Genomic DNA, 16563 nt, shown 5'->3' on the forward strand with positions numbered 1-16563 from the left:
ACCACAATTGGATGAATAACAACCATTTAAAATTAAATCCTAATAAAACAGAGATGATCCTAACCGGTGGCTCTCGAAACCCTTGAACCTCGAATTTCTAGCCAGCAGAGTTGGGAGTGCCCCCATCGCCTTCTTCAGCCTAGAGCCTCATTGTCACAATCAATAGTGACCTCTCGATGAAAGCCCAGATTGAAACAGTAGTCTCTACCTGCTTTTTCCAACTCAGTAAGATTAGGAAAATCAGTAGGTTCCTCACAACGGAAGCGGTTATCCAAGTTGTTCTGTCCCTGGTAATCTCACACCACGACTACGCTAACTCTACCTACTTTGGCCTTCCAGGGTACTTAATGAGAAAAATGCAACTTGTGCAAAATCAGGCAGTGAGACTTATTTATCACCAGCCAAGATTGCACTACGTCACTCCCCTCATGAGGAAACTACACTGGCTTCCAGTAACCCAAAGCTGTGCATTTAAGATTGGATGCCTGATATTTAAAGCACTCCAAGGCATATGCCCAGAATTTATTTCCACTCTCAACCAGTGGTATGTCCCTGCCCTTTCCCTTAGGTCCTCCCACCAGTCCCTGTTAGCCATTCCCACCTTCAAACGGAAAATAGCTAGTGGATGCCCCTTTGCGGTTCTGGCTCCCTACTTTTGAAACTCACTCCCTTCCAACATCAGATCCTCTTCATGCTATTCTTAATTTAGGAGATGTTAGACCTGACACCCTTGGCGTGGTTTTCCCCCATCTTTTTGCCTCTGCCTCCTTTATTTTTGATGCTGTGCTATATTTCGTTTTTGCTGGTTTAGATGCTTTGGACACTCTGCCACTGCTGATCAGTGCCAGAGTGCCGTGCTGAGAATTGCCTGCAAACCAGCTGCTGTGCCATGGGATTGACCTGCTCGTCGGCACATGTGCGGTAGTGGCCGTGAGCCCGTAGGCGTCCCCAGGGCGAAACAATCCTCTGCCAGGATTCACGATATCCAGCTCGCCCTGCTGACCCTGGGCGCGTTAAATCATCTGCCCGCAATTCACCGCCGCGGCCCGGGGGCCTGAAATTGACCAGAAGCTGTTTCCCCATTCCGCAAAGCCGCAGAGAAAGAAACGAAGGGGCCGTGACCTTATTGGTCGTCCGTCAATAGAAGCCGCGCTCTGATTGGCCTTTGCCGTAGGCCTGTTCCCGAGAGCCGCGCTCCGATTTGCTGCATTGCCCGCAGAAGCTGTGACGTCAGGAAGGTTTGTCCCGGGAGCCGCGCTATCATTGGCTGACTCCCGGGTGGCTTAGGAGGCTCGTCGTGAGGGCCGTGGATTGGTCCATGTCATCGGGACTTCCGAGAAAGCCGCCGAGAGCTGTGTTTTGATCACCAGAGCCAAGGAAGAAGTGACCCATCCCCGCCGAGGGAGCAGCGCGAGTGCTGACTGACCCTGGCCTGTTGTCCCCGCTCGGAGCGCTGAGCTAGCTCCCTGCCGCTCCCTGAAGTGCTGAGAGCGGGCGGAGAGCTGCCGGGACCGGCCGGGGCTCGGTGCGAGTCTGCTCCGCTCGTCACAGTGGTGCCTAAGAAATAATCGGTGAGGCGCCATCGCGGGGCTTGGGGGTATAACGAGCGAAGGGCTGATTTTGAGCACATAAATACGCGGGCATTGCTTTTGCTGACAATTTGAAGAGCTGACTTGAGTATAGATCAGTGGTATTAATTTTAATACTGAATTGAAGAGACTTGAGACTATTTTTCTACATTAGAACTTCCTGATAATAAGTGCAACCATTAAGATTAAGTGCAACCTTTTTCCAAAGAAGCTATCATCGTGTAACTGCTGATTCTTACTGCATAAACTAGATAAAGTTAATTTTTATATATACTTACTGTGGTCTCAGTTTGTGGTGGATTGGGGGTCATTGTTTGTGTTAAGTGCATTTATTATACAAATTGCCTTAGGGATAAGCCTGTCTGCTCGTGCCAAGCTACCTAGGGGGTGAGCAGGGGTTATCTACTGTGTGTATTCCTTCACCCTGACTAGAAGCATGGGTCCCTACTTGGTATAAGGTACTTACCTCTGCCAATTAGAGACCCCCAGATCTAACAGGAGACAATTAAAAATCTGGCTGTTCTCTCAGGCCTAGGAATGAATGATCTTATCAGCAGCTGATCACCTCTTTCTATAAGCGCCATGAAACCGTTTGGTGTACGTGCACTTTACAAATTATTTCAACATAACATTTAACATAACATACCAGACGAATGGTTATCCTGCTTCAAACGACCGGAGCAAACAAAAGGTGAGAGGTTAGAAGAAGGAAGGTAATACTAAAACTGTGCATTAGCTTTTAAAATGGAAACAAAGAAAGTTGTCTATTGTCAAATCATGTAAACAATTCTTATAAGACCCATACTGATTTTGAAAGCCGCTCCTTAGAGGTGGTGGCCTCAGACAGCAGGCATCAATTTCTGCTCTCAAAGAAGCCAAGCATCCGAGAAAGATGCTGGGGTAGATGCTTTCTCAACTCTTAAACAATAATTCTGTGGGCCAGATGTGCAGTGGTTTTTTTTTTTGCACGTCAGACTCTCCACGCCACTGGAAGTCTAATTTGTGAATTCCAGACTAGTGCGTTGATCTCGATGTGTGACAGTGAGCGAGATTAATTGATAATTATAATGAAATGAAAGAAAGAAAACCGTCTTTGGTATGCTCCTAAATACATTTGAGAACATTACTAGAGAGGTTCAATTAAAAAAATGTCCAATAAAGTTCTGTCATGGTTGGGAAAGTTGTGCCGCTCTGCCTTTCTTAGATTTTGTCATCTCTCATGACTTTTTTTCCAGTGAAAATGATAATGCGTGAGTCCAGTGGCAGGTGCTCCATGATTTATCTGATGATCTACAGTGATGGTGTATCATATGTCCTCAAAGTATACTCCTCTGCTTCTCTGTCTTCTAATGCCAGGCTTAGGGGATGTGGATGCCTGATGGCAGTTGCTTATAGTTCAGGAGCAGAAACATTTTAACATCAACACTGAAGGGAAGACACCTACAAGCCCTCTGCTCCATAAGTCTATCAAAAATGGAGATTTTACTTTCCCCAGCATGAGCTGTGTGTGTGTGTGTTTTTCCTCAATTCTTTTTATTAAATACACATTAAACTTCGACAGTTCAGTTACACAATGAAAGCATATACATCCATGCTTCACACTACAAACTGCCTCTTCGGCAGGCGCAAAATGCGATGCAGCACGCTCTACGAAATTCGTTGTATTTATTAAATTGTTCACTTACCTGCAATTATCCATATTCTGTTGTTTACCACCCTCCACCCTCCACCCTGACCCTCCCCTGCACCGCCTCCCTGCCCCACCGAACTCCCTCCACGGACCGCTGCTGGTGGTGGATGAATTATGAAATGCCAAAGTGACGTATTCAATCTCCCATTTGTGTTGGTGTTAGCATTTGAAAGGATATCACACAGAGGTTGAGGACAGGTTGGCAGTGGTGCCCTGAATGTGTGGTGTTCCCAACACAGACTGTGAAGGTGTTCCTGAGGTCGTAGAGGTCAACTTTCATTTTTTTGGGTTATGAGATCTCGGTGTAGGTTTAAGGAACTCATTTAGTTTTATTTTGTGATAATCAATATTTCAGTAGCAAACCTACTTGTGTAACAGATTTGTACACATTTTACTTTCAGTACTATTTCTTAGTTACCACTAGAAAACAGTAAACGCCATTTTCTCTTTTTCAGACACAATTCATTCCGGAGGCACTTGCCGAGGCAAATGCAAGTATCCAGTGTGGATTTTAGCATGGGGAACGAGTTGCTGCAGAGAGGAGAGACAACCACTAGCATTGGAAGAATAAAGCCAGAACTCTATAAACAGAGGTCTGTTGATTCTGATGACAACAAGAATGAAAATGTTAAAACATGCGGAAAACTGAACTTCACTCTCCAGTATGACTATGAAAATGAACTTCTCCTTGTTAAAATCATAAAAGCCCTAGAACTTCCAGCTAAAGACTTCACAGGAACATCTGATCCCTACGTGAAGATCTATCTTCTTCCCGACAGGAAAAAGAAGTTTCAGACTCGTGTTCACAGGAAGACACTAAACCCTGTCTTTGATGAAACCTTTCAGTTTCCTGTCGCCTACGACCAGCTCAGCAATAGGAAACTACATTTCAGTGTTTATGATTTTGACAGATTTTCTAGACATGACATGATCGGGGAAGTCATTCTTGATAACTTATTTGAAGACTCTGATCTCTCCAGGGAAACTACAGTATGGAAAGACATCCATTGTGCTACCACAGTAAGTACAGAGTCGAGCACACTGCCTGTGCAGTGATAAAGCAGCGTGTACCTGTCTTTGCATATGCCACATTCATGATGATGTTCTCTCATTAAGAAGTAACCTGTATTCGCTTTCACACTACAAAGGAATGAATATGTATTGGAAAACTGACGTGCAGTCAGTGTTGGCAGTTTTATCTATATTTTCAGTGCCAGTGTTTTGTCGCATTGTCTGATGCTCTGTTACTTGACACCTAGTTGCTTGCTTTTATTTTGTGTTCCTATTTTGCTGAGTGGCAAACTGTATACAAGAGACAAGATCTTTGCATACTAAGTGGGTATCAATCCGTAATATTCTGGGAAACTAACCCCCACATGCATCAAGCATTTTTGGAGTCGCAAACGGTGCGATTCCTTAAAATAGGCCGTTTGCGATTCCAAAAATGCTTTTTCAGATGCATCATTATTTTGTGATGGAAATCGCTAATTTTGCGACTTTCCAGAATGCGATTGCATTTAAGGAATCGCAAATTTGCGATTCCTTAAATGCAATGCATCATTCTTTAAAAAATTGCGATTTTGAAGATTGCAAGTGCAAATTACCACGAGGTTGAACCTCGTGGTAAATTGCGAAAAATGTTTAAAATGTTCTAATTTACATTTTAAACAATGTCATGTTACAGACACACATGTCCTTAGGACATGTGTGTGTGAAACATCCATTTAAAAAAACATTTCAGGGGTGCAGGGGGGGTCCTTTGGACCCCCCCTGCACCCATGGAATGCATCAACATTATGCGAATTCAAAATTGCGAATTCGCAATTTCCATTGATTTCTATGGGCCTTTTGGCCCATAGGAATCAATGGGAATAGCAAATTCGCAATTTTGAATTCGCATAATATTTGCGATTCGGTAAAAATTGCGATTTTTACCGAATCGGAAATATTATGCACTTTCTATGATGCATCCCGTTTTGCGAATCCATATTTGCGATTCGGTAAAAATCGCAAATTTGGAAACGCAAAACAGGAGTTTGATGCATGTGGGGGCAAGCTCTTCTGTTTAGATAATGCATACAAGCAGTAGCTCCTGTGTAAGGTGAAGGAAGTTTGATGATCTAACCCCCAAATCTGACCTAATATTTAGAGTTACCCAAGTACCTTTACATTAAGGCTACCTCTATGGGCAACCCTCTTTTATATACATCAGTCCTCAGCTGGTCAATTAACATCCCTGAATTTTACCCACATTGTGTAGTTGTAGTTTAAACTAGGGGTGCATTTAAAAATTAATTTTCTTTCTACTTGGAAAAAATTAGGCAAAAAAGAATTGCAATCCTGCCCAAAATTCATTAAACCCTCGGAGACGTCTTGAGGCACTTGCCTTTCAAGGCCACTGAAGCTGCTGTTGTTTCCTACATAGTCCATGCTATGAGCACCCTCAACCAGTTATGGTGCCGTGTGCTGTTAGATTATTAGTGCGCCAGTTCATCACATTCAGTTGAAGTTTTGTTAACCTCAATCAATTACTCCCTTTGGGCCCTCCCTCATGACCTCCTTATTCTGGAGAGTGCGATGGGCACACCAAGGGGCATATTTATGAGAGCACTCCATCACTTTTGCACCATGTAAAGTGGTGCATACGTGATGCAGGGCTCTGAATCAGATTTATGAAGCCATGGAAAGCAACCCTACGTGGATTTGATTGCCGTCATAAATCTTGAGTAAGGCAACGCAGTGCTAATTGCTGCATTGCCTTACTCTGCGCTCAGGAGGCGTTCCATGGGCGTTGCCGTGGGTGTTTCCACGCAACACTTCAACACCCATGGATTTTTACTCTGCCACAGATTTACAAAATCACGTCAAGCTGAGGAAGTGTCAAAACCTGATGTCTCTCAAGGTGAGGGGTAACAAGGAGAAATATATTTATTTCTCCACATTTTTTCCTCTTTATACATGTGCTGCACTTTGCAGCACAGATATAAAGAGGGAAACGCCTCTTAGGACTGTTACAGCTCAGGAAGGTGTCCCTTCATGCACAAAAGCAATCCTGCATTCAACTGATGCACCCTTGCACCATGGTGCAATGGTTCCTGCCTGGGCACTAGGTGCAGAAATGGAGCCAGCACAGGGAGAAAGGACAAATATGCACTGTGTTCCATAAATATGGTGCATGCCTGCACTGTTACTTTGGTGTAGGGTGGTGCAGCAAGGTGTCTTGATGTGCTGCCCTATGCTAAAATCCTGTAAAAGAGGACACCAATATGAAACCATGGACGAGGTGAACTTTAGGCCGTATGCATTTCTATACCATAATATAACAATGACTAGGTGAATGGGGCATTTCAGCATCCTATCTCATGGTAAAGAATGCATGGTGAGTGAAAAAAGTTAACATTCTAGAAAGTTGTTGAACATGGAGATTTTTCGGTGAAAGCAGTGATTACATTTGAACGCTCAAGCCGCAAATATTCAAGATGCCATGACTAAGAACATGTTGTCCCTCAATGTGACTTAAATATCCTATTAATTTCCTTATAAAAGTGTATGAAAATGAGTTTTGTTTACATTCCTTTCCCATTTTAAATTCTACAGAACTAGGATGTTTTATTATGTCACTTCATCCCTTGAATGCTTATTGCAGAATAACTTGCTATCAAATGCTGAATGTAATTAACACAGTTAACCATCCTGGATGCCAATGTGACGTCCATATGTATATGGACGGTATTCTATTCACAGCTTTCTGGTAAGATATGTCTACATTCGGTTGTCAAAGACTATTGCAATTGAGCTGATTCACCCAGTGGTCTTTCGAATAAGGGTATAACTCTACTACTTAAATAAAGAGCACATGGAGCACCTACCTAGCCTCACTCGATGAGAACTACTCTTTGGCTCCACTGATAGCTTTCTTTTATATTTATTGCCAACAGATGCCTGCAAGCACAAATTACATGATGACTCTCTGAACATGGTATTCTACTCATAAGTGAATAATGTTGTTTTGCCCTGCTTTTTTATGCCAAGTCCTCTTTCATTCTACACAAAGGATGAGGCCTCCCTACTTATAATAGCAAGTGTGTCAACAGAAATTATCCGCAGGTGCTCTCAAGAAGTAGCATTCTCTCATTTGCAGTGAAATGTGATACTGTGCGGTTCCTTCAGTGCATGGCCAATTGCAGAACATGTGCCAGGAGCAACAGTTATCATAGGGAGGCTACAGATTGTACAACTCTGAGAAATGTACTGCCTTTAAGGGAAACCTCTGTAGACCTTCAAGGCACCATCCACGAGCCTTTGAGAGACCTGACGTCATCCATTTTCATGGGTGAGTCAAGTATACTCCCCTAAAAGTCCGACAGGCAAACTTGCAAGAGGTTTGTACCGAGATTTTCTTGTCTTTTGAAAGTATTATATTGTACTATAATTTCATTTATTAGCTCTCACTATCCCTAACAATGTGTTGAAGTTCTTTATTCCGGGCAGCCCGCTGCTAAGGGAGCCCAAGGTTAGTGGTTAGTCCTGTGTTTATTGGTTATTGGCGTAAATCTTGTGCCTTCAAGGAAACATTTACTTGCATTTTCTTAGGTTTTCTTATGATAGCTAAAATTACTAGGAGGTAGGTGTTATAAATAGTAGGGTTGGTGAGATTAATTAATGAGCTAGAGGGGATACATGATAATAAAAAGGAATACATTATGATCTTTGAAATGAGGTGTGTGCCGAAATATAATTATTGAGATTTAAGAAAACGCACAAAGCAGAGTAGGCTGTGTTTAGAGAAAGCAGGTGTGCAGGGCTGAAAAATAGGAAAGTCTCACTCAAAGTAAACAAGCATTTGCAATTCAATAGGTCTCGCATTTCGAGAGTTTAGGCTATTGCCATTGTACATGACAATGCCTTTTATTTATCTGTTTTGATAATTAACACATAAAAGGCATTGTCATGTACAATGCTAATAGGTCAAACTCTTGTAAATGTTAGACCTATTCAAAGAAGCGACCGTCATTGTCCCGGGCTGCTTAGAAAGTGAAAGCGCTCATGGTGCGCTGAATGTTGCAGGAAAGCATGTTGTGCCTGCAGTAGGAGAAACTATTTAAAGAAAATAGTGCTTACAGCCTAAAGAAGACTCACCGTGTAAGAAATGAAGACAAGGCAGTACTGAGGAGGGAGAAACAAGCCTATAAATGAATCAGAAGCCAGCATTTACGAAGGACAAGGACACAAGCCAATGACAAATATGGGCGGAGAGTGGGTGGGCTTCTTTTCCCTACTCTAATACAGAATGGCTCGTAGAGCAGCGCATGCGCTGCCCAAGCTCGACGTAAAAATGGCAAAATAATTCCTAGGTGGTGAACTGAAAGTGAACATGCAAGTGCAAGCATGCTCATGGAAGGGTGGCAATCTTAGAACACCTTTTGTTATAAAGTAGAATAAAAAGCTTTCAAGATGGCTGCTTGTGCAGCTGTATGCATGAGCATGCAGGCACATATGCTGCAAGCTAGCATCGAATGGTTTATGTAATACTTTAGTTAATAATATAGAATGGCAAAACACATTTTGACATGAACAGCATATTAGAGATCTTGTGGGATACAGCGCACTGCCTGTTTCAGTGAGTGGCCTGGTTGCAGCGTGTGATTAGCTGCATGAGCCTAGCAAAAGGTTAAATAGTATATATGTTTTCATAAATTAAAACGTTTATTGGAATGGGTTGACCTTTTTTCCGATGCTGTTTGCTGTCAGCTGTGGGATCTAAAGGTGAATGACTCTTCAACATACCAATGGATGAAGAAGGCTCACTTAAAGCTTTCGATGTAAATATGTGTGTACAAGGTCTTGGCTAACAGTGCTCAGCACCGGCAGTTCTAAAAAGCAGGTGCTGAGACAGGTCTCTATCATTTTCAACATCTTTGCCCTCACCCTCAGGATGAAAAAAAAATTCTTAACTCTGAAGCAGTATGACTCTTCACTGCCTCTGAGATAGCTTCAAAGAGAATCTTTATAGTTCTTTCACAGTATCATCATTTAAAAACTGAAGCATTTTCAATATTCTTTACAACAAAGCCATAGTTGTTGCTTATATATCTTATGCAGCTAACAACCATTGACAAAACCAAGAGTATTGGCTTGTAGGTATAATATTACTTGCCGTATTATATATCTGAATGCAATGACTTGAAACAACAAATTACTAGCTGGGTGACACACAACGCTAGGCACAGGTTTTTAGCCTAGGTGTTTTAAGCCATGCTTTTAATTGTTCAGGCCACTCACCTTTGAGACCCCCTCCTTCATTTTTCATCCTTAAAGCCCTGCTTGTACAATTACTCCAAATGCCATGTTTCCATGGGTGTATGGAATGGCATGACTCCTTATAAAATGAAACTAACCCTCTAGGCTTGGATAAATTGATATTTGTGTTTTAGGGCTGATAAGATGGAACAAGCATTTTCAATGCAACAGGTCTCGCATTTGTGAGAGTTGGGGCTATGGGCTTTGTAAATGACAATGAGTTTTACATATGTGTTTTGGTTTAGAGTTTAGTGGATGTATGAACAGAGACACAGCTGCAGCACTATCCAGAGGATGGGGGAGTTACTGACCAGAGAAGCAGCTAGAACACTGCCTAGAGGACCTAGAATGAGGGATTACCACTGTGACCAGAGAGACAGCTGCAGCACTGCCTAAAGGACTCACATTGAGGAATTGCCACTCTGGGACCAGAAAAGCAGCACAGTCTACAGGAGTTAGAATGAGGAATTACTGATGAGATCAGGCAAGCAGGTAGCAGCACTGTTTTTGAGGACTTAGAATGAGGAATTACCACTGTGACCAGAGAGACAGCTGCAGCACTGCCTAAAGGACTTACAATGAGGAATTACCACTGGGACCTGAGAAGCAGCACTGTCTAGATGAGTTACAATGAGGAATTACCGATGAGACCAGACAAGCAGGTAGCAGTAGTGGTTTCAAGAACCTAGAATGATCAACCTTCCGCAAGCCTTGATTCTCCTAGATTTATCCGCCGCTTTTGTCACGGTGGACCACTCCATCCTCCTAAACCGTGTCAGGGCGGCGGGCATAGAAGGCTTAGCCTTTTCTTGGCTGGAGTCCTTTCTTGCTGGGAGAACTCAAGCGGTCCGATTGACTGGCTTTGCGGCGGCCTCTCGCAAGGTTGAGTGCGGGGTCCCTCAGGGTTCATCACTTTCCGCTCTTTTGTTCAACCTCTATATTTTTCCCCTCATTTTTATGTTACAGCAACTGGAGGTCACCGTGTTCAATTACGCGGATGACCTCCAGTTAATCTTCAATCTGTCTCACTCACCCTCATCTGCCCTGAACGTCCAAACAGTAATGACGTTCATTCAAGATTGGATGAACTGCAGCCACCTCAAACTTAATCCGGACAAGACCGAGCTGGTCCTGACCGGAGGTGGTTGCAGTCCATGGTCCCCTTCCTTTTGGCCCCCTTCCCTTGGTGTCCCTCCACTTCCGGTACCCAAAGTAAAAACCCTTGGAATCCTTCTTAATCCCCAGCTCACTGTCCACCCACAAGTCAGTTCTGTGGTTTCTTCATGTTTCTTTTCCCTTAGAGTAATTAGGAAAGTTTCCCGTTTCTTTTCTCCCTCAGCTTTAAAAATTATTATGTTGGCCATGGTACTGTCCCGTATAGACTATGGCAACATAGTCTATAATGGGGCCCCTGCATACTTGATCCATCGATTACAACTGGTGCAGAACCAGGCGGCCCGCCTGATCCATGGCCTACCCAAATTTCATCGGGTCACTCCATTACTCAAAACATTGCACTGGCTCCCTGTGAGAGAGCGTGCCCTGTTTAAACTCGGCTGCCTCACATATCAGGCCAGATCGGGCACTGCTCCCGAGTTCATCTGCTCTCTCATTAAGCCATATTGTCCAGGCAGAGAACTTCGCTCGTCCCATTTGGTCCTTCTCACCATCCCTCGCTTTAAAAAGCAGAAGGCGGGCGGCGCGAGATTCGCTGTCCTGGCTCCAACTTTTTGGAATTCCCTTGCGGTTACCCTACGTACCTCACCTTCTTACCTTCTGTTCCGGAAGAATCTCAAAACCTTCCTTTTTAAACAAGCCTACCTGACCTAATCTCTTAGCTGCTGCCGTCCACTGTTCACCACTACCGCCATGAAACCGCTGGGTATGCGAGCGCTGTACAAATGTTTTTAAATTCAAATTCAAATTCAAATTACCACTGTGACTAAAGAGACAGCTGCAGCACTGCCAAGAGGACTTACAATGGAGGAGTAACTGATGGTACCAGAGAAGCAGCTAGTAGCACTGTAGAGGGGACTAAGAATGAGGAATTACCACTGGGACAAGAGAAGCAGCACTGTCTAGAGGACGTAGAATGAGGAATTACCAGTGAGATCATAAAAGCAGGTAGCAGCTCTGTTTGAAGGACTTAGAATGATGGATTACCATAAAGTAGAGTGTTATATAGAGACATGGAGTGGAATGGAGTACATTAGAGTTAAGAGGTGTGGCGAGGGGTGAATTGGGGTGATATCGAGTAGCATACAGTGTTGCGGAGGGAGTAAAAGTGTTGTAGGAGTGGAAGGGCATAGAGTGGAGGGCGTAGAGTGGAGTACAGTGTTAGAGTAGAGTAGAGTGTTGTGAAGTGGCTTAGTAATAATGTCGTGGAGTATCGCAGGACAGAGTGAAGTGGCATTGATGGTGTTGTGTAGAAAGGCATAGTGTGAAGTGGTATGGAGTAGTGTGTCATAAAATAGAGTGGTGTAAAGCAGCAAGGAGTAGCATAGAAGGAGCTGCGTAGAGTGGAGCAGTGTTATGGAATGCTATAGAGAGGAGTAGAGTGATGTGGAGTGGAGTGGCATAGAGTGTAGTAGAGCGACAGTGGAGTAGTGAATGGAGTAGAGCATCATGGAGTGAAGTATCTTGAAGTGGTGTGTCGTAGAGTGGAGTCTAGTAGAGCAGCCTAAAGTGAAGTGGCATACAGTAAAGTGGTGCAGTGTAAATTGGCGTAGAGTGTTGTGAGTTTTGAGTGAAGTGGTGTAGAGTGCATTGGTGTAAAGTGCAGTGGCATACAGTACAGTCCTGCAGAGTAAATTGCAGTGGCGTGAAGTGGAACAGAGTGGAGTGGAGTAGAGTGAAGTCGAGTATCAGAGAGTGAAGTGGCATGAAATGGAGTGGTGTAGAGTAGAGTGGCATAGAGTGGAGTGATGCAGGGCAGTAGTATAAGGTAGAGTGCAGAGGCATAGATGCATTGGTGTTGAGTTTTGGTGCAGTGGCATAGAGTGCAGACATGCAGAAGTGTGTCAGAATGCAGTCATGTATCATAGAGTGCAGAGTAGCAGAGTGGTGCAGGGTCGTAGTGCAGAATAGAATAGATTGGCATAAAGTGCAGTCATGTGGAGTGCAATGGTGTAGAGTGACACAGTGGGTTAGAGTGCAGTGGGATAGAGTAGAATGTTGTAGAGTATAGTGGTGTAAAGTACAGTAATGCAGAGTGCATTTGTTTTGGGTAAAGTGGTATAGAGTGCATTGGCATAGAGTGCAGTGGTTTAAAGTATAGTGGCATAGAGTGCAGTGGTGAAAAGTAGATTGTTTCTGAGTAGAGTAGAGTGGTGCAAAGTAGAGTATAATGGTGTAGGGTAGAGCACAGTGGCATACAGTAGAGTGGTGCAGCGTTGATTGCAGGGTCGTAGAGAGGAGTGGCACAGAATAGAGTAGAGTGGCATAGAGTGCAGTGACGTAGAGTACAATGGTGTAGAATGACATAGTGTTCAGTGGAGTAGAATGATGTGGCATAGAGTATAAGCTTGTGGAGTATAGTACTGTAAAGTGCAGTGTTGCAATGTAATTGGCGTAGCCACAGTGGCACAGGGGCGTAGAGGGCAGTTGCATAGAGTAGACTGTTTCAGGGTTGAGGTGAGTGGTGCAGAGTAAAGTATAGAGGAGCAGAGCGCAGTGCCATAGAGTAGAGTGGTGCAGCATTGATTGCAGTGGTATGGAGGGGAGTGACGCAGAGTGGCATTTAGTGTAGTGGAATAGAGTGCAGTGGTGTAGAGTAGATTAATTCAGAGTAGAGTGGAGTAGTGCAGGGTAAAATGGAGTAGTGCAGGGTGCAGTGGAGTGGTATAGAATAGTGGCATAGAGTGCAGTGTTGCAGAGTGGAGTGGCATAGAGTGTAGTGGCATAAAGTGGAGTGGCCTAGACTGGTGTAGAGTGCAGTGGTGCATAGTAGAGTGGAGAGTAGAGTGGTGCAGAGTAGAGAGGCATAGAATGAGGTGGTGTAGGGTGCAGTGGTGCACATGATATTAGAGTAGAGTGCATTGTTATAGAGTGGTGTAGAGTAGATGCACTGTTGCAGAGTAGAGTGGCATAGCATGCATGCAGAAGCATAGAGTAGAGTGTTGTAGAATGCACTGGTGTAGAGTGCAGTGCATGGACCGGTGCAGAGTGAAGTGACAGAGTGCAATTTAGTAGAGTGCAGTAGAGTAGAGTATAGTAGCATACAGTGCAGTGCTGTAGAGTAGATTGACATAGATTTCAGTGGCACAGAGTGCGATGGCACAGAATGGAGTAATGCAGAGTGGAATAGACTGCAGTGGTATGGAGTAGAGTGCAGTGGTATACAGTAGGTTAGGGTGGGTTAGAGTGGAATTGCGTAGAGTTGAGCTATGTAGAGTTCAGTGGCATAAAGAAGAATTGGCAGAGAGTGCTGTGTTGCAGAGTATACCGTTGTACAGTGTAGTGGTGTAGAGTGGCTTGGAGTGCATCGTCGTAGAGTGCCATGGCATTCAGTGTAGTGGTGCAGAGTAGAGTGATGTAGAGAACAGTGGTGCAGAGTAGAGTGGCAGAGAGTAAAGTGGTGTAGAGTGGAATAAAGTGGCATAGAGAGAGGTGACGCAGAGTAGAATAGAGTGGCATAGAGTGCAGTCGTGGCAAGTCGATTGGCGTAGAGTGCATTGGTTTTGAGTAAAGTGGTGGAGAGTGCATTTGCATAGAGTGCAGTAGTGTGGAGCAGAGTAGAGTAGAGTGCTGCTGAGTGCAGTGGCATAAAGTAGATCATTTCAGAATAAAGTGGAGTGATGCAGAGAAGAGTGCAGTGATGCAGTGTGGAGGGAAGTGACGTAATGTGGAATGGTGCAGAGGAGAGTGTAGTGGTGTGAGTGGTGCGGAGTAGAGTGGAGTGGGGTAATGCTTAGTATGCATGGTATCGTAAAAAACTGCCATTACAGACAACGCATCTTCAATTGAAATGACCATTACATTTGCATTTGGATACATTTTTACTGATAAAAGTATACATTGCACAAACCATAATGTGTGGAAATGTCATCACCCAATGTATTGATTTGATCATCAGCATAGGTTATTTACAGACATTCACATTTTGTTGTCTGCTGGTCCTCAAGCAGACCCCCACATAACTCTCATTTTGAAGTCAGAGAAAGAAAAATAAATGCTAGCTTGACATTCGACCCCCTTCCTTAAATGCACAGCAAATGTGACAAGATAAGAATAGAGATTTTGAAGAGAGACAAGATCACGTAACTCGCAGTAGCACTGTGTGAGTTGAAAAGTCTGATGTCATCATCCTTAAAAACCATCTGCACCTTTCAAAACTAGTCAGAATCAGTAGTTTTGGATCCACAGATTTCCTACTCTTATTTTAAAATTGAGGCATCCTCGTTTACAATGCAGCCCCGTGTCTCAATGCGTTCATTTGTTTAGGTAGAGCCTACTCGCTGCAGGTGGCGCATTTATGTTTTTGTATTCCTAAACCCACACATGTTCTCTTAGTGCCAAAATCAGCAACACTTCCCATCCCTCCCACAACAATAACCTGGAGAAATACACAGACGAGACACCTTCTTTGTGGAGAAAATTGCTGCAGGTTTATTTGCATAACAAATATGCCAACATGGTGGGTTATCTTAGGGCGATCCCAGGGCAGGCAGCCCCTCGCCGCCTGCCACCTGATGAGCCAAATTACACAGTGGCCAATCCAAATGGTGCTGGTCACATTTGGGGGAGGGGCTAACCCTACCGGTGGACCGCCAGTCCACCCCATTGCTCACGCCCCCAGAAGGGGGGCGGAGCTTTCTCGGGCAACCCCCGGTTGCTCAGGTCCACAACCACCCGTAGGTCTAATGAGGCACCGTCGCTCCTCCAGGGTCCAACGTGAGTACCTCCCTGGGGATATTTGGCCTTAGCACCCTTATTGTGCTCCTACAGATGGTACCCCTCTGTACCTTACAGCCTCTGGATCGTCCTGTAACTCTGCCTGCAACACAAAATAATAAGTTAGAAAACACACCCCCACCACCTGCCCGTACACCGGGTAAGCGTTAGGGAGGGAAACTGCGTCAAAGCAGCGGGAAAAGAGGGCGCCGAGTTGATGGGAGAGGTATATGTACCTCGCCCCCTCCCAGAAGTGACGCGCATGCGGACCCTAGGGGGTCGCAAACACTGGGATGGCTCTCTTGTGTGCCCTCATGTGGCACTAAGGGGGGCCATCCTCTTAGGAGGATCCCCTTCATGCACCCGGGGCAGCCCCCATAGTGCCAAAATAAGCAACAATCCCCATCCCTCCCACAATAATAACCTGGAGAAATAAACAGACCAGACAGCTTTTTTGTGGAGAAAACTGCTGCAGGTTTATTTGCGTAACAAATATGCCAACATGGTGGGTTATATTACGGGCGATCCCAGGGCAGGCAGGCCCTCGCCGCCTGCCGCCTGATGAGCCAAAATACACCGTGGACAATCCAATCAGTGTTTGTCAGATTTGGAGGAGGGGCTAACCCCTCCCACCGGTGAACTGCCAGTCCACCCCATTACTCACACTCCCAGAAGGGGGGCAGAGCGTTCCAGGCAATCCCCGGTTGCTCAGGTCCACAACTGCCTGTAGAACTAACAGAGCATAGTCGCTCCTCCAGGGTCCAACGCGAGGACCTCCCTGGGGATATTTGGCCTTAGCACCCTTGTTGTGCTCGTGCAGAGGCTATTGCTCTGTGCCTTAGAGCCTCTGGATCACCCTGTAACTCCGCCACAGCTCTGGGTGTGGCCACCGTTAGAACCAGGGCCCCCCACCAAGGTAGGCATCTTTACCTACATCCTGCTGCTTATAGGGCCTCCCCCCAGATCCAGCAAGAACAAGTCCATTCCCACTCTAGACAGGTGTACCCCATCCTCTTCAAAACACCCTGTGGATTTGGCGTGCAGCAACCCATGTCTGAAAAAAACAAAACCCCTCTTCTCTGTGAACTTACG

General features: G+C 44.8%; 1 protein-coding gene across 2 annotated transcripts in view; it reads left to right on the forward strand.

The window, feature by feature from the left end:
- SYT10 (synaptotagmin 10) overlaps nucleotides 1-16563 on the forward strand; it is a 307503-nt gene that overhangs the window by 98828 nt on the left and 192112 nt on the right. For both annotated transcript variants that reach the window (XM_086938678.1, XM_086938685.1), the window contains exon 3: nucleotides 3735-4299. In XM_086938678.1, coding sequence (XP_086794804.1) covers nucleotides 3735-4299 — 565 coding nt within the window. The remainder of the gene's footprint in view (nucleotides 1-3734; nucleotides 4300-16563) is intronic.

This window comes from Lissotriton vulgaris, chromosome 1_1, assembly GCF_964263255.1.
Source record: "Lissotriton vulgaris chromosome 1_1, aLisVul1.2, whole genome shotgun sequence".
NCBI classification, from domain to species: Eukaryota; Metazoa; Chordata; class Amphibia; order Caudata; family Salamandridae; genus Lissotriton; species Lissotriton vulgaris.